The following is a 20162-nucleotide window of genomic DNA, read 5'->3' as shown; positions in this document are numbered from 1 at the left end:
AATTCCTATTTTTGACACAAAAAAATCATCAAAAGATTTAGAATTTAGTTTTTATTTTCAAATTTAATAAATTTTAAACACTTCATTAAATTTATTACAAAAATGTTAATAAAAAAATGAAATTTCTATTTCTTTTGTACAGACATTAGTACTAAAATTTTATAAATAGGTTATATTCTTTTCTTTTTATTAAAAATATGTTTTATTCTCAATTTATTGCAAACATTTTAATTTAAACAGACGTTATTTTTTTCCTAGACAAAATAAATTTTTTAGCTAAAAGTTTTTAATTGTAATTAATTGAATCAGAAATTTAAATATATATTATTTTTTATCTAGAATTTTCGTTGAAAAATTAAATAACTTCACCCAATTTTAAATAATACATAATATTATTACTATATTTTAGTTTAAACAATTTATTTTTCTGTTCTGAAAAAAACTTATCACAAAAGTTAATTCCAAAATATATAATTATTATATTTGAAATGATATATATAGAAAAAATATTTTGTGAAATAGATATAAATTAAACATTTTTAAAGAAAATTGATTCATCAAAAAATTAATACAAATTATCACAAACATATTTAAAAATACACCATGAATTTTTTAACAATAAAACGAAACACTTACCAGTTTTTTGATCAAAGATTAATCTTCCTTGTACTTTTCAACTTTAGATAACAATGTAATTCCTATTTTTGACACAAAAAAATCATCAAAAGATTTAGAATTTAGTTTTTATTTTCAAATTTAATAAATTTTAAACATTTCATTAAATTTATTATAAAAATGTTAATAAAAAATGAAATTTCTATTTCTTTTGTACAGACATTAGTATTAAAATTTTATAAATAGGTTATATTTTTTTCTTTTTATTAAAAATATGTTTTATTCTCAATTTATTGCAAACATTTTAATTTAAACAGACGTTTTTTTCCTAGACAAAATAAGTTTTTTAGCTAAAAGTTTTTAATTGTAATTAATTGAATCACAAATTTAAATATATATTATTTTTTATCTAGAATTTTCATTGAAAAATTAAATAACTTCACCCAATTTTAAACAATACGTAATATTATTACTATATTTTAGTTTAAACAATTTATTTTTTTGTTCTGAAAAAAACTTATCACAAAAGTTAATTCCAAAATATATAATTATTATATTTGAATTGATATATATAGAAAAAATATTTTGTGAAATAGATAAAAATTAAACCTTTTTAAAGAAAATTGATTCATCAAAAAATTAATACAAATTATCAAAAAAATATTTAAAATACACGAAAAATAAATAAATTATCAAGATATATTTAAATTTTTTTATTGATTTACGGATTCTTAAATAAATTACTGTACACATAAAAATTTTATTAGCTATATAAAAAAAATTATTATTTATTTCGCCTAAAATTATTAAAACTGCAAAATTCCTAATTTATGAATTTTTTTGTAACTTTTAGTATTCATTTTAAAAATATGTTACCGATGATAACTCCTTAAATTTCATATTTAAATAGAGAATGAACAAAAACAATTATAAAATATTATTTAAAAAATTTGACGTGAGTGGCCTAAAATTAAATTTGTCAATTTTTTGTTAAAAATTTTAATCATTATAATTTAATTTTACAATATTATCTTTTTCTTTTTTTCCAATATGATATACTCATAATTTTACTACAACTTTTAAATTTGAACATTTCAGATAATTATGTTTTTTTTATCAGTCAATATGAGATGACTTTTTAAAAAGCTAAATGATTTTAGACAAAATAATACTATTTACATATTTTACATTTAACAAGTAATTTTAAATTTTAAATAATATTTATAAATATATTGAGTTTATCTATTTTCTCAGAAAAATATTGATCAACAAAAACAACCGTTTGTTTTCGATATATATAATGCATCATTTGGATATGGTTAAAATTTAAACAACGAATAAAATAAAAGTTGACAGTTAAATTAATTGTTTCAATTTTTTTTAGATCTTAAATATTTATTTACGTTATTTCCTTTCTAAATTAATCGAGATTTCATATGGATATCTACCGTCATCCAAAATTAATCGAAATTTCAAATGGATATCTATTACCGTAATTAACGTTAAATAATAAATTTGGATTTAAGCCCCGTTTGGGCTATTGCCTTACGTGAGCAACAAATTTCAAAAATATAACGATTTTTATTTTTACATTTTCATAACACAATAATGTTAACATGTAAAGAAGTTTTACTAAATATAACAATTTCAAGAAAAAACACTGAGAATATTCCTCCTTTATATAATTACAAAGAAATCTATTGATCAGATTATATAGCAAATATTATGTAGGGATCTAAATAAATTTTGCAAATGAATTTTCATTTAGCAATTTAATTTAATTAAATCCCCAACATTTACATATATATATATATATATATATATATATATATATTTATATATATATATATATAAACATTACAGTAGATTTGTTTACTTTTACTTGCTAGGAAGAATATTCTAAATGTTTTGAGTTTAATTGTTATGATGCAAAAATTTGTTACATATTACAAAACAGATATAAAACAATTTCGAGAGGTTATTGATGCAAATAAATTATATAAATATTTACATCAAAGTAAAAATGTAAAAATTTACATCAAAGTATCAATTATTACAGCGCTTTTGTAACGAATACATAGTCCAATTGTCCGGTAACATACACAAAGATGGCTTTCAAAGAAATAGTCTCGATAACAATAGAAAGAAGAACACGTTCGTCGTGAATGATAATAAGGTTTATTTTTTTTGTCTTTCACCAGGCATTACAATTTTTTGGACCGGTTTGAAAAAAATTAAACTTCACGATAACTACAATAAATTTAAAGTAGACACAGAAAAGAGGCTTTTGGCCTCCCTAATAAAACCATACTTTCGTTTCAAAATAAACAAATTTGCTTCTCTTTCTCTTTTGAGGAAACATAAAAGAAAATTAATAGTGGATGTGAAATAACTCTAAATTTCGTTGAAAATCACCTTAGTTAAGATGCAATTTTTGAATATTAAAAAAATGAGTACACATTTTCAGCTTCAATTTTCATGTTCAATATTGATTAAAAACAGAACTGATAATACTGATTGGTGGCTTAATAGAAACCATGTTAATGTTCAAGATAAGATGAATTACATTCTCTCCTCAGATAAAAATATTGTGTGCAACCCTAAAGTCCTCATATAAGATGAATTATAATGTTTTTTTAGAACATTTATTTTAGTACACAACAAAATATATAGCCCTAAAGTCCTTTTTAAAAGATACTCTTAGGATTGCTTCTTTTAAAGTTCAAGAAAACAATCAGTCAATTATATAATAAATGCGCATCAAGAAATGTGGAATTAGAGATAGCAATTAGGTAATGAACAGGAAAATTAGAGATAGCAATTATATAATAAAGACGTATCAACAAATATGGAATTGAAAGATTAAACAGCAGTGGAAAAACAGAAAGTTTTCAAAACTTCAAAGCACCGAAAACAATAAAGGAATTAAATTAAATATCTATTCATAGTTCCAAAATATAATATAACTAAAAAAGAAGACTAAAGATATGTAATTCCATGTTTGAATAAGTCTATAAATTTGATACCTGATGTTATCAACAAAACCTAACAAACAAGAACATGAATAGTTATAGAATTTACTAAAAACAAATTAAAATTATATTTAATCTAATATGCACTACAATATCTAAACCAAAAAGAATAAAAAGAAAAGAAAACTTTGAATATCTGTATATCTAAGATATTGTCCAATTCATAACTTTGAATGAATGACAAAAATATACCATAACAAAATTGAGCAGCTAGCCAAGTTAAGTTTTAAATGTTATTGTTTAAAAAATACACGTAATAAAAATGAGGATTCCATAAAATTAAAGTTTAAAAAATTATAAAATCTACAAACCTTAACAAATCAAAACAACAAGCTATCTAACAATATATACACTTTATTATAATTTGGTCAATCACGAATTAAGATAAAAGATGTAATGCAATATCTTACTTTGAAATATATGAACAAAAAATAGTACACAATAAAACTGCCATCAAGATAACAGCTAAAACCATAACAATTAAATAGCAAATCAAAACAATAAAAACACATATAACACAAAACTATAAGACACAAACCTTAATAAAATCCCAATTGCCTGCAGCAAATACAAACAAATTAGAACTATTAAATGCACAACATAAGCAAACAAAATCCCAAAAAAAAAAAATTCGAGTCAACCGTGACAATACAAATCGGTAGTGAACAAAATACAGTGTCCAAAATTTCAACCACCAAAAAGTCAACAAATCTATACATAATTTTGAAATCAGAAATGAAGAAGTCAGTAAAGCAAACAAAAAAAATGCATTATAAAATATAACACAAAAAAAAAAAAAATCGTGGCCTCAGAGAAATCACAAAAGAACAACATCCAGAAAATCTCGTGGTCTCAGATAGATAGACTCAAATCTAAAATAGCACCTACAATAGACTATAATGTATTAACCATATCATGGTTAAAAAAACAGGTCCACAACGAGCAAAAACGGTGATCTCATAACATTTCAGAAAACAACAAAACCCAAAAAATTCCGCAGTCTCAGATAGATACAATAACATGTAAAATAACACAAAAAATGAATTTTACATCAATAAAGTCGCCAGAAGGATCGAAAGATACTTCAGGACCAAAAATGGGAATTATTCAACATAAATATTATGTTGCTGGCCAAGTTTTTGGTTGACGAAGGGCACATACCTCGGAATGTATACATTAACAAAAAAATGAAACAGAGAAGAGAAAGAAAGAGAGAATCGAAGAACCCAGAAGAACCGAACGGACGAAGTAGAGAGACTGACACTCGAAATGACTGAAAGACAAGAGCCAAAACAATTAAACTCATGCAGCCAAATGACCAAAAAGGCCCAATCGCAATTGACAATAAAACCCCAACCACATGGACACACACAAGACCAACGAAAAGGACAAAAAAGACAAATACTATAAAACACAGAATTTAAAAAGGGAAAGCAGAAGTTACTGTAGTTTAGTGTAGCTAAAAATGAAGTAAATTCACGTACAGAACTTAAAAGGCAACACTTCAACATAATATAAAAAGAAGATAAAAAACATTACTGCAAAAATATAAATAAGATAATTTCCAACATATGAACAACATAAAAATTGATGAAAACAACATATAAGAATCTGAACCATTAAAGAAATAATAGAAACTGAATGATAAATAACATTCAATGGAAAAAGTGGAACTTCTGAGGTCAACAGAAGATTTGCTTATAAAACCAAAAGAAGCTCGGCAGACATTTGAGGAGAGATGGAAGCATGATAGAAATGAATGATACAAATGAAATTAAGAAATGAACTTTTATAGGCAGCTTAAAGACGTAAACAAAAAAAAGTAAAAGAAAGGACGAGCAATAAAACAACAATTGATGTCTGGACAGAGAGCTGAGAGGGTTTTATAAAATAAGTCACTGTTTTGCAATTACCAATAAAGTACCAAAGTAACAAGACAAATCCGGCAAAAAAATCTCTGAAAAAGCAAAATCTTGGATAAGGCAAAAACAAATATTTAACACGCCGACAAATCATCAAAAAGTAAATACAGCTATATTAATTTGAAGTCAGATTCAAAGTATCTAAATATCTTTAAATATTTATACTAAATTGACCACAGAAAGATCACCAACAAAACTTGATTACATTCACGTCAGATTGAAAAAATAATATAGCTAGAAACCGACTAAATTAACCAAACGAAACATGAATAGGACAAGACAGGACAGGACAGCAGTTAAACTAAAGCATAACTGCGGCGAAACAATAAAAACACTACAGTTTCCATTGCATCAACATTACAGAAGCATTAAGTTGTCATCCCATCAAAATAAATATTGAAATAAAATTAATGAATTAAGAATCCAAAACAAACGAAGGAAATTGATTACAGAAAAGACAAATACTAAAAATCGAATAAAAGCAAAATAAATTAATCAGCCAACTGAAATGACCATAAAGGCCCAACCGACAATACCAATAAAATTCCAAACACAGACACACACAAGGACAATATAAAGGGCAAAAAAGACAAATGCTATAAAACAAAGGATTTAAAAACGGAAAGGAAAAGTTACTGTAGACTGTTGTAGCTAATTGATTCTCGCTTATAATATAAGTACACATATACATTATGTACATATCTATACGTACATACAAAGATATCTCTTAATTTTTAAAAATATGAAATGCATCATTGACCATGGATTAAAAATCAGAAAAGAGATCTAAACTATAATCTAACTTTAAAATACAACAACGAAAATAAATCCAAAATATCAAATGCATCATTGACCACCACATAAAAACCGCAAAAAAAAAAGGTAAATAACATCATTGACCATAGGTAAAAACCCAAAGAATAAACAATCAATCATCGACCACGGCATGAAAAACACGTCTATGCAAACCGAGGTGGTAGGAAAAATTTTTTTGGCATAAAAACCCAAAAAACAAGTGCAAACTTTAATACAATACCGAAAACAAAACACGATTATTGACAACGCCACAAATAGAAAATGAAAGAGCAGCAATTTTTTTTTTCCTTTTCCAACGTTCAGGAAAAACACAAACAATGACAACTGAAAAAGCACAATGAACACCGGAATAAACACACCGAACATAACAAATAAAAAATGATTAAAAAAAACCCACAAACAAACGATCAGAGAAGATGAAACAGAACACACCTACAATAAAAAAAAGAATCAAAAATCCAAAAGAATGGAACTGAAAGGAACACCACAACAAAAAGACACAAACACATTGTAAAAAAAAAAATTATCTTTCTTCGTTTCCAAAAGAACCGAACCGAACGGAACACCAAAATAAACAAACATAAACAGGTAGCCTAGAAAAACATCATTTTTCTTCCTTTTCAAACTCTCCCTAAAACCACAAACAATAAGAAGCACAAATGAACAACCAACACCGAAAAAAGGAACAAGCTTTCTCCCTCCTCGAAGGCACCCACAACCAAACAGTAGGAAAAAAAACCCCATTTTTCTTCCTTTTTGAAGTCTCCAAAAAACCACGAACCCACCCGTAACCAAAACCAAAGGGAGAACCGAAAAGACCCACAAAAACCCAGAAAATGCAAGAACCAACAGAAAAGATGCAAAAAAAAAAAAAATCTACAAAACTCGAAAAGCAAGATCAAAGAAACCACCGGAGAAGGTGAAACAGATTAAAGAAACAAAAAAAGAACCGAAAAACCTAAACTAAGCAAACGGAAACAACACCGAAATAAACACACCCGGAATGAAATCCGAAAACCCAGAAAACCCAAAACAACCGAAACCAAATTCACACCAAACAAAACACACTCAGAACCAACATAAAAAAGCCAACAAAATGCAAGAACCAGCATCAAACAAACGGCCGGAGAAGATGAAACAGAGGAGAGAAGAAAAGAGAGAACCGAAGAACCCTGAAGAACCAAACGGACGAAGGACACTCAGAATGACAGAAATGAAAAGGCAAAACAATTAAACCCATGAAGCGAAATGACCAAAAAGCCCCAACCCCAAATGACAATAAAACCCCAACTACACGGACAGACACGGACACACACAAGACCAATGAAAAGGGCAAAAAAGACAAATACTATAAAATACAGAAGATTAAAACGGAAATGAAAAGTTACTGTATATTACTGTAGCATTACTGTAGCTGATCGATTCTCGCTTATAATATAAGTATAGATATATATATATATATGCAGATATGATATACCAGCAATATATAATTCTTAAATGTTTCATATATAATCAAATAAAATTGATCTACAGGTAAGATAATTAAACCCAATAAAAAATTGAGAAAAGAGAAAAATAAAAAGGTGTAAATGCTGTAATTTTCATTATCTTTAATTAATGATCGAGAAATAATATCGTAATATAAAATTTAAAATAAAAAATAAAATATTACGATTAATGAATAATTAATGGGCTAGAAAACTATCATTTTTCAATGGAGTGCAATGATAAAGGCGGCTCATCCAACGCGTAATTTAGAGAGAGAGAGAGAGAGAGAGAGAGAGAGAGAGAGAGAGAGAGAGAGAGAGAGAGAGAGAGAGAGAGAGAGAGAGAGAGAGAGAGAGAGAGATCTGTAATGAATGTCAAGAGCTTTGATGCTAAATATGCTATTTGCGCATATTTAATTACAGACATTTGCTTCATATGCTCTGTGTCTCCTATGGGAGTTTAATTGGGATCTAGTGGTAGAATTAGATCTATATGCGTTTTGAGAAACAGGATTCTTTGCTCAAGTATGAGTTTGTGAATATACATGGATCATGTGATTGTTTGTTTTTCTGTAGAATTTGTTGGATCTGGTAACCTAACCTTTGGTTGATTTTGATGAATGATGTGCTAATTTATATTCTAACATGTTTCGTTCTCTAGTTTTGGGTCTGCTTAGTTGCTTAGAAAGATAGGAAGCAAAAGAAAAATTGAAACTTACATGTTTGTGGTTTAGTTTCTTAAAAACTAGTGAGAAACAATTTTTTTGTGGTAAGTGATCTTTGGGTGGAACATTCATGAAAATACTATGCTTAATGTTCTTTTCCTTCATTTTGTTAGCATGCAAATGGAGATGGGCGGTCTTCTTACTATTACCATGAGAACTCCCCTTTATTTCCTTTTCTTTTAGAATGAAAGCTTTGCTATTCATTATGGGGCCTATTTCCATGTATCTATCTTGTTTGTTCATTTTTAAAAAAATATTTATTTAAATCGTGACAAAGACCTTAGTTTGTTGCAACATTTTTTTATGTAGACACCGTTCTGAGATGGCTACTTATACCCCAAAGAACATCCTGTTCATTGCATCCCATGTTGCCAACCGACTTATCCGTAATTACCCTGACTACAAGATCGTTGTACTTGACAAGCTTGATTACTACTCGAATCTAAACAACCTCCTCCCCTCTAAATCATCTCCTAGTATCAAGTTCGTAAAGAGGGACATTGGCAGTGCTGATCGTGTCAACTACCTTCTCAGCACCGAGTCTATTGACACTATAATGCACTTTGCAGCCCAGACCCATGTTGACAACTCATTTGGTAACAGCTTTGAGTTTACCAAGAACAATATTTATGATACGCATGTCCTTTTGAAAATCTGCAAGGTCACTGGCCAAATCAGGAAGTTCATCCATGTGAGTACAGACGAAGTCCATGGCAAGACAGACGAGGATGTTGTTGTGGGAAACCATGAGGCTTCTCAACTCCTCCCAATAAACCCATACTCTGCAACAAAAGTTGGAGCAGAAATGTTTGTCATGGCATATGGTAGATCGTACAAGTTACCTGTGATAATGACACGTGGGAACAATGTTTATGGGCCCAATCAGAATATGCTTTGCAATAAAGAGCATGCTAAGATCCCCCATTTATGTATGAATCTATACATTCTAAACATTTTTTTTAGGTATCTATAATTTTGTGCATACTGGGGTTTGTTGCATGCTTCGTGAGAAAATTGCTCGGTTTCGTCTGAATTACATAGGATAATTTGCTCTTACAGTATTGCTAACGTCGACTATCTTTGATATTTATGACAAGACCCTAAATTGACTTGTTTGGCACTTGAGTTATCTGCCCTCTCCAATGATGTGATGTCACACTAAATACATAATGTGCATTGCAGAAGCTAGATATGGTCAATGGAGTGCTCTTCACAGGAGGTTGGGCCAAAACCGGTTTGTACTATGAAGTTGTTGAGAGGATATTTAAGGTAATTATTAATTTTCTCCAAATTTTCAAGTGAATAATATACAGAGTGGTTTGTACCATCTAGTCTCTGCACACCCAAAATTAGCATCGGTAGCTTTTAACAATCTGAAATGTGCTAGGTTCTAGTAGATGAAAAAATAAAAATTACTTGTGTTGCATGATCAATGCTCGATGAGGAAAGCTCTTTATTTTCCATGTAAATTTGATTGAGTGCATTCGCTATAGTTTGGACCTTTCAACTCTCAAGCCTCATACAGTTCAGTTGTCTCCTCCACTCCAATGTTCCTTCTGTCTCTCACTACTTTTATATGATTACTTATTTGAGAAGATCTTTGATACCACTACTCAATTGCTTCAGCATCTCCTAATCACTCAAAGTAATTCCAAACCTAGGTTTTCTCCCCTAGACTCATTGGTTTCCCTTCATGATTGAATTTGGAGGTGATTTTTTATTTTATTTTTGTTTCCAATATTTGCTTTTAATCTGTGGTTTGTTTCAATTTATGTGTCTTTGTGCATTGCTTTGAATCTGCGGTGGAACTGTTGCAGATGGATATGTGGATTTGAGGCAATATTGTAACATTTCTCCTTTTCTTTTTGTAACATCCCGTTCCCGTAGGATAGAGACATTACTAACATACATAACAAAATGCCCGGTAACGAGACTCATTATTCTAAAATACCCCATTTATTGAAAAAAAAAAAAACTTAGTTGAAAGGACATAAATAGTCTTGAAACTTGAAACTGAAAATAAAATAAACATGGGCTAGTCTTAAAAAAGACTTGTTATCGAAATGACATAAAAGAAAGCCTAATCCTTGTGTAAAAGACACTTATTCCTCTCTAAGTCTTTATACTAGAACTACTCCTGGCCATCCAGCTCTGTATCATCATAATCAACATCTGTGGCAATCAACATAGAAGAAAACAAAAAGACAAGCAACAAACAAAATGAGTTGAATACTCAATAAAAAGCACATCATACCGTAAAATATTATTTAGCTTAGCATAAACTTGATTTTTAAAGCCTCATCATCACTTTCATATAACATTCATAGATTCTCTTAATATGCTATACATCATTAACATGAGCGGAAACATACAAAATCATGGCAAACACGAAACGTGAATGCATGAATAACTTGTTTATCTTGAATTTTACTTATTACATGGTGAACCACGCTTGAGTCCATGGCACCACATAACTTGTCATGTAGTGAAACACGCTTGAGTCCATGTTTCACTTAACTTGCATAACATTGAGTGAAACACACTTGAGTCTGTGTTTCACTTAACTTGCATGGCATGGAGTAAAACACGCTTGAGTCCGTGTTTTACTTATCTTGTATAACATGGAGTGAAATACGCTTGGATCCATGTTTCACCTAACTTCTATAACATGGACTTGGATTCGTGTTTTACTTAGCTTGCATGACATGGAGTGAGACACGCTTGAGTCCGTGTTTCACTTAATTTGTAGTAACCATGCTTGTGTCTGTGGTACCATCTTAGCATAATTTGTGGTAAACACGCTTGGGTCTGTGTTACCTTAAAATATTTATCTTCTTAATGCATGAAACTTTCTTGGACTTCGTGGACTTTTCTAGCTTGACACATTCTTGAACATGGCATATTCTTATACATGGCATGGCATAAAATGATATATTCTTATACATGGCATTTCTTGTACATGGCGTAGCATAACATGTCGTGCTCTAACATGATTTAAACACTTTATGACATTTCATGTCATACATGGTCTAAGTACTACATGAATGTAACATACATGATCTAAGTATGTACATAGACATGGCATACATGATCTGATTATTTTATTACATGACATACTTGGCTTAAATTACTACATGGACATTACATGGCATGCATGACTTTTTAGTAATATTTAGTTCATCAAGCAACAAAATCATACAGACAAGTATCATGTTATGATCCATCAAAGATCGGGAAAGGAATCTAACGTTGACTTGGCTCTTAGCATAGCGTAGATAACCATCATAAGCACATCGTATTTTCATACATAACAATAATATTTATAATACACATGCATATATATATGATTATACTATTTACCTCTTAGCGCTGTTTCCTGATTTTTCAACTTGTAGCGCGTTACTTATATGAGATGCTAATCGTCACTAATATTTCTAGGAAAATATATCATAGCATTCTAAGTACTAAGAATCATGCCATAAATTAATTCAACAATTAATCAGCTATACTAAAATTAACATATATATAATATTATTTAAAACCCATAAAATATCCCTTGGTTTTATATTTAAAAAATATAACATAATAAAATTTACACAGTCCGATCTTACCAGTCCATGAGAAAAAGGACTAAAATAATAGGTTCTATAAAATTCAATAGAATAAAGTTAATTTAAGATTTTCTTTAAATCTCCTAAATACCCTTTATAAAAATAAGTTGTAAAACTTGGCCTGGCTTAAAATCTCAGCCCAGCCCCTAATTAACGAAGCAGCTCATTTAGAGTTATAAATCAGTTTCTAAAAACACAACCTGCCCAATATCATCCTCAAACCCACACACAATTTTAATCCACAAACTCTATTACAGTAGTTACTAAAATAAATAAAGCCCACCCAAATAAAGACAAATCCAGAAACAACTTAACCCAGCTCCTAAATAAACTCATCTTAATAGAAGGCATTACGGGAGGGTGGAAAATAGAGGAATAAAGAACATAAAGAAATTCGTAGCACAAGGGCAACACCATGCAAACGGAAAACAGACTCAACTCACCGAGAAAAAGACCAGCTGCGACGAAGACTCTGGTGGCTGGGTTTGACTGGCAACGTACTGGGCTTCTTTGGGTAGGGTGGCGCGACATAGTGAGAGAAAGAAAGTGGGTTAGAGTGAGATAGGCTGAAACCGAAAAGAAGTAGAGGGGGAGGAGGGTGAGTGCGACGGCAGTGGCTTACCGGAGGAAGTGGGTTCGTCGGAGCTGAACTGGCCGGCGATTTCTGTGGCCAAAGGTGGTTCTTCGACGTTTTGGGAGTGGTTGGCTGAGAGTGCAGGAAAAAACATGAAGCCTATGAGAGTTGAGTTTTTCTGAAAAACTTTTTGTGTAAAGAACTAGAGTGTAACGTGGGATTTTTATGAAGGAAGGGTTTCTTATTTATGTGGGTCTCCAGGAGATTAGATAGGAAGTGGTTTGAGTGTTGGTTTTGATCTAAAATCTTTTTTTTTAAACATTTGAAACTTATCTAATAACAACAGATGAACTAAGATAAGGGAACTACTTTAAAAACTCTAATTAATCCGGTCTATTATACCATTTAAAAAAATAATAAGCAACTGGTAAAAATAGAAGTAAATAATTAAATGAAATAAATAAAATAATAAACATAATAAATATAAATAAATAATAAATAAATAAATAAATAAATAAAATTCTAACTAATTAATCTAAAGTCCTATTCTAGGTTCGTATGTTACACTTTTGCCCCGGTTTGTTTGTAAGAAGTGACCAACCTGACCCTACTTCGAATTGATGAGAATGAAACTGACCTGTCAATTTTAGGGTTGGGGGATGCTTCAGTTTGGCTTATTGGGGATTCCACAGTCTAAGTTTGTTCGGGTAGGAATTTTCTCCCCATAACCAACCGATTGATTCATGTAGAAATCTGATCTGTTGCTATTTGATTTGTTCTGCTGTTATTGCTTTGAACAGGAGTTGTAAAAAAATATATTTATGTTGTCATCAAGTCTGTTTTTGAGTCGTTTGCATGATTGAATTTCTGATATTCTTTAAAGGAGCCTGTAATTAATATGACAACTTGTCATGGGATTATTTTGTTCTCGGACACTTGGTACCAATAAAAACTTGTCATGGGATTATTTGGAGTCGGATTCATATGGCAACATAATGGAAATGAAAATAAGAAGCGTTTTGTGACTTGTACATCAACTTTTACTTTTATCTAATGATAAAATCTCTTCCCAAACCACGAATCAATGATTCATCAGAAATGTCAGTAATTCTAAGAAAAAAAGTATTGGAAGCAGGATATGCTAGAGGAGTATTGTATGTATATGCTGCCAATCACTACACAAGAAAGTCAAACTTTGGCTTTCTAAGTTTTGAAAGAAAATATCGAAAAGTTGTTTTATTCCTCAATTTGGTTGATAAAGGATTTCAGGATCTTTAGGTCAAAGATTGTCCGTTGAATCTTCAGTTTAATCATTTCTAATTTACTCTAATGATCCCAATTCACAATCTTCATATATGCATCTTTATAAACTTATTTCTGAGTTCTCTACATTAACATTTTGCATTGAGGTGCATCTTTATAAACTTATAAACTTATTCTCTATATCTTTTTTGGTTCCATTGAGGTGCATAACTAGTAGGGGCACTATACTACCCCTAAAGGCCTTCTCAGCAGGATTTGGAATAATGTCCTGAACAATACACATTGTTAGGTTTTCCAATTTCATCTCATGTCTTCTCCTTTTTCCATTCTTGAGCTGGTAACTGTGGTTGGTTCATTAGCCATTTAATCCGTATGTGGAAGCTCTCTCTTTTTTTTATTAAGTAATGTATGTGAAAACTTAGATTTGCATTGCTTGAAGAATTATCCACCAGCAGAATATGCTTTTGCAATAAAGAGCATGCTAAGATGGACATGTGGCTACCGGCTTTTTAAAAAAAAAAAAAAAAGAAAAAAAAAAGAGCATGCTAAGATGCCCCATTTATTTATGAATCTATACATTCTAAACATTTTTTTTTTATAAGTATCTATACATTCTAAACATATCAAGAAAATAAAAGTATGTGTGACTTGGAACTGGTACTTATGGATTTTGCTTGCAATAACCTATCTATTATTGCTTGATGCAGAAAATTTTAAAGAAGAATGATGCTGGTGACCATTTTCCACTATATGCTATTTGCTTAGGTTTTGAGTTATTAACAATGATCATAAACAAGGCAGTCTATCTTTCTCCTAATTTGTATATATTTTACGAAATGGTTTCTAGTTCTCAATTCATTGTCCCGTTGTTTCACATTTTTACCCCTTTAAAATACTTCCAAATTGAATTTCAGTGTCAGAATAGTCAATATTGTTTCTTCTTGTAGTTGATTCAATTAAACTGTTGACAAGAGAAGAATATATTGTTCTTATGGAATACCTCTTTGTATTATCAAATGTTTAGCCTCACATGACTAGACTGAGTATACTCATGTTTCTTCCTGTAGTCGATTCAATTAAACTGTTGAAGGCAGGAAAATATTGTTCTTACGGAGTACTTCTAGGTATTTTCAAATGTTTAGCGTTACATCACTAGACTAAGTAATACACATTGTATTTCCTACTTTATGGCCTATATTGGTTTATAGGATTGGGGCTGTTATCCCTTTTTTTCTTTTTTAATGCAAAATCAAGACTTAATTATCTTTCATTGAATGCATAGATGATCATTGGTATGCATTTATAGTGAAGATATAAAATGTTTTTAATTCCCAAACATTTTCTGATTTAATGTTGTGCGAAGTTGGTTGAATTTTACATAATCCTTTTCAAAGGGCTTTTTTATAATTTAATGATAGACTTGTTTCTCTTGATTATAGGACCAGAATATTCTCGAATCATTCAATGCAACAGACCAGGCGTCTACCCTTCAGTTTATAGAAAACACACAAATTGAAGGAATTGTGTTTCAAAGGTATACAAGCTTTCAATTATATCTGCACATTGATTTTGATGCAATTGAAATTAATAGTGAATCTGTGTTTTTGTCGTAGCCTCTCCAAAACAGGTACATGCTCTATGCTATTGTTGTATATGATGATGGTGAATTGTTCTTAATTTACAACCAACCATTGAAAAAAAAAAGTCGATGCTTGGGATACATCTTCTGAATATGGAAACCCATATTGGAACCTACTTTGTTTGTCCGAAGATGGAAGTCCATGCTGGAACATCTGTGTGTGCTTTACTGGCTAGGGAACTAGAGTGGGTGGATTCTTTGTTTGGTATTTTGTATGTTGATCCTTTCGGGGAATAAGAGAATAGAGTGTTCTGGAGATTGGCTAGTATTGGGAAACTTGATTTGTGATACTTAAATGACTTTGAGAGGGTAATCTGGAGTAGTTTTGGAAGAGTATTTGGTGTGCTAGGGTTCTTGGGAGAGTTTCATTTTTCAGTTGAGTAGTGCCCTTGGGAAAAATTCTCATGGTGGATGACTTTTGAAAGAAAAGACAACTGTAGATTGGTGATCTTTTGCCAGCTTCATGTCTCTTCACCTTTATGTGTCTGATTTTGATATTTTTCATCTTTCTTCTTTGTATTTTCCTTCTCTTCCTTCTGCTTTTGGTAATCTTTTCCTAACAGGCTGGGTTGGTTCATTTTATACCTAACATTGATCATTAACATTGTAAAAACCAAATCATTTTCATTATCTCTTTTTGATTAGTGCTACTGAGTATTGACCATCTTTTTTATCATCATTCTCGCATCATTTTATGATATGGTATAAATTATTAGAGATTATTTTTTATATTTCATATATAGAACAATGATTTAATCAAGTATCAAAAGATGTTAAAAGAAAAATAATAAAAATAATGATAAATATAATTTAGTTGGATACTTGATTAAATCATATGGCAAAATAAAAGAAAATTGATTTACTTGAGTACAACCTATCCAAAAAAAAAATTGATTTAGTTGGGGGGCAATGCTACGTACAATCCCTATTTAGGGACTGTAATGTAGACATAGGCAATTTTATCTTTAAAACTTTTTAAAATTACTAAAATATCCATCTTAAAATGAAAATTTTTTCTCCTTTAATAAAGGACCTGCACATACAGTCCCCAAGTGGGGACTGCAAATAGAATTTCTCTTAGTTGAGTACTACCTATAAAAAATGATTTAGTTGGGACAACAACCTACAAAAAAAAAAAAAAAAGATTTAGTTGGAGTATAACCTTCCTCTTGTCTTTAAAATTCTGCTCTTCGCTGCTTGGAACCATTCAAACATTTTATATTGATCTGCTAGAGCCGTTTTTTCTCAAACTTTAAATTCTAACGAAACCATTGCCTAGTCCATTGTCCTTGGACCGAATGGCATGTTCTCTTCTGTAAACAAGGTGTAGAGGGTGAGGAGATGGGCTCAAACCTCTATACGTGTGAATGAGCTAGTTTTCAATTGAGGATTTTTTTTTTTTTTTTTTGGTTTTTTTGGTTTGGGGGGGGGGGGGCGTTGTTTGTTCTTTTGTGTTTTTCATCAATTTTTGTTCTATTGTTACAGTTGTATGCTTTTGGATCCTTTGGTCTAAATTGATCTATTTTCTTAATGGGACAGTATGGAATTTCACCTGAAAGGTTTGAGGATAACCAAAATCTAACCAGCTTCTTTAAGATCTTGACCACTAGTGCAGATGAAGATAATAAGGTAGTGAATACACCCATACTGTTTTTATATTTTTTATATTATACGGATTTGACTCTTCATATTATTATATCCCTTCGGAGTATTATTAGGTTTATATCTCCACAGTACACGCACACAGCTATCCTATGATTGCCTTCCAATGGCATCCAGAGGTAATTCTTATATTGTGCTTCCAATAGTCTTGTTACATGTGATCAATCACTTAACTCCATGATTATGAAAATTTGATCGATGGAACTGGCTCTCTGTTGATGCTTTTCATTCACGAATTTTCTCAAATCTTCCATTATGAAAGATTTTTTTGGATATCACTCATGCATTATCTTGGTAAGTAGAAAACATATACTTGGCATTTCACTAAGAAGCTTTAGGGCTTGACTAAATTGAGTAACACATATGTTCCATACATAAAATGGCTAATTACATACACCGTGTAGAAAAATGCTTTTGAATGGGGCTTATCAATGATCCCGCACTCAGAGGATGCAGTTCAGGTGACGAAACATGTTGCAAACCATTTGGTCAGGTTAGGCCTTGGGACTTGAGGGAGTGAAAAGTTCATCTAGTTCATTCTGTTGGTTTTGGCTGTGCTGACAACTTTTCCTCCTGACACATTTACTGTAATTTTAACAATTTCCAAGTAGGGAAATCTAGTTGTTTTGGTTGTATGCATTGTATTCAGTTGTTTTGTTTAGTCTTTTACCCTGTTAAACCCCAAAAATCTGTAATGCGCCCACATTACAATGATGGAGTAAATTATTAGCTTTTCACCAATGGGATGTGGGTCCTAGAAAAATGCCCTACTTCCCCTAGCTCTACACTTCTGCATGAATGTGGTGTTACAGTTGTAATGGTTTTTTGTGTTACGCTTCCTTTAAACGATATATAATATTGATACGACTGCCATCTTGATTTAACGATTCCTTGATTATAACGCTAAATCAAGGGTGCTAACAAACCATACTCTTCTAGGAAAAGAAAACATACTCTTGTATTTCTTTACAAATGTTTGTTCTCAACTAAGCTTGTATTGTTTTCTACAATGAGGCAAGGAAGTCATTGAACCGACCACCTGCTCGACTTGTGCTCAACAATCTTATTTACAATTACAATCCCACTTATTGTGGGAAGGCGGGGTAAGCCGAAATTGCCTGTTGCAGTTCATTATATTACTTGCATATCTATTTACTGATTGAATTTTGCATTGTGATGTCTATGACTGTAGGAAGGGATACGATGAAGTTTATATCTTTACCTAATTTCCAAACCAAATTCCAAAGGTCTTCCTTCCGATATTTGCAGTGTACATGGTAATTCTTCCCGGACTCTCCTTTTTTTAGGAGTTGGAAATGTAAACATTCATCATCAGCATCGTTTCTATAATACTGAAGACAAATTCTCCATGCTTAGCATAGTGTAAGCATACTCAGCTTTCCATGTTGCAAGTTTGATCATAGATATGCTGTTATCATCAAGACCTAACATTTGAGGGTTTGTTCTCTTTCTTGTTTTTGTTTTTTAATGTTTTCCCCTTGTTTCTATTCTTTTTTCAAATGACAAAAAACTAGCTGGGATCTTAACGTCAAAATGTATAAAAACTTGACATATAATTAATAATTTCGAGTTTCCCTATGGATTAGCTAAAAACAAAATATCATGAAAAGAGAGTAAACCCAAAAAGAAAAAAAGAAAGAGTGAGATATGAAGAATGCAAAATAAATGATAAATGGATGAGAAATAAAATAAAGTATGTGTAAAAAATCCACTCAAAAATAGGACGAAAAAATAAACAAAATATGGGAAAGAAGCCTATTGGGCCGGGAATCAAACCGGCTTGGGCCAGAACGTGTTCGGCAGGAAGAGGAAAAAAAAAAAAAAATTGGGAAAGAAGAAGATTGTAAGGCAGGAATCAAACCGGCTTGGGCTCGGAGCAAGTTACTCATTTGCTCGAATGTGGATTCTTTACATGCTTTTGCTTTATAAATGTCACCGAACTTCTTCACCGATGATAAAGTTCTCTGAGGTTAGCAGTCATAGAGGTTCGGATAAGTTAATTTGTTGGATTATGAAAAATCCCTAAACCAAAAAAGCACGCGTGAATCAATCCTAAAATTAAGCATTAAATTCAATTCAATACGACCTAAACGAAGAATTCAAAGTTTATACAATTTCTTTGGCCCAAGAAATTGTGCCACATTTTTTATATTAAATTCATGAATACTTCCATGTAAAATCATAGGTGCAGTCGTGATTACATAAGCGCTGTGCATTCATTTTGAACAAAGTAAATAAATATGAGACTCAAAAGAAAAAAAAATTAATAGTGAATTTTACTCTTTTTTAAAATGATTACACAACACTTTCCTATTCTATGACTGTATATATATAGCATTATTCTATATTTCACCGTTAGCTTATTGATGAGATGAATGTTTCTATGCATTTTTTTTTTTTTAATCTTCATACTTTTTAAAAAAGAGTTAGTCTATGTATAGTCTTCATTTCTCATGTAAGCTCATGCAGTTATGTTTAAAATAATACTTTTTTTTTCTTTTATTCTCATACAGGACTGTAAATAAAATTTCTCTAATGGGTAGAAGTATAAAAAAATAATTTATAAATACATGTCTTTGGTACTGCATGAAAAGTTGAAAAGAATATGGTCTAGCGGTGCATTAACACTGTCCCCCACGCGAATCCCTCTTAATTTACTTTTCGGGACTACTGTCCCCTCCGCCTCCGCCGGCTCTCAGCCTCTCAGTCTTAGACTTTCGCTCACCTAATTTACTCAAACGAATTCAATGATCTACGTATATGCGGCATTTTTCTCTCCCATTAGTTGAAAGTTT

The 20162-nt window shown here is 30.9% G+C and overlaps 1 protein-coding gene across 1 annotated transcript; it reads left to right on the top strand.

Annotated features, from left to right (window-relative positions):
* The first annotated feature begins 8919 nt into the window (after positions 1 to 8919).
* Positions 8920 to 18687, top strand: LOC122282488 (gamma-glutamyl hydrolase 2-like). Its single transcript, XM_043094437.1, has 9 exons — positions 8920 to 9465; positions 9780 to 9866; positions 14753 to 14842; positions 15485 to 15643; positions 17224 to 17313; positions 17403 to 17465; positions 17751 to 17839; positions 18357 to 18449; positions 18539 to 18687. Exons 1-9 carry the CDS (start codon positions 8920 to 8922, stop codon positions 18570 to 18572), a joined length of 1251 nt encoding a protein of 416 aa, XP_042950371.1. The 3' UTR covers positions 18573 to 18687.
* Positions 18688 to 20162: the final 1475 nt, after the last annotated feature.

Source organism: Carya illinoinensis, chromosome 11 (genome assembly GCF_018687715.1).
Source record: "Carya illinoinensis cultivar Pawnee chromosome 11, C.illinoinensisPawnee_v1, whole genome shotgun sequence".
NCBI classification, from domain to species: Eukaryota; Viridiplantae; Streptophyta; class Magnoliopsida; order Fagales; family Juglandaceae; genus Carya; species Carya illinoinensis.
The sequence above is the reverse complement of the archived record's forward strand: the minus strand, read 5'-3'. Positions and strand labels throughout refer to the sequence as shown.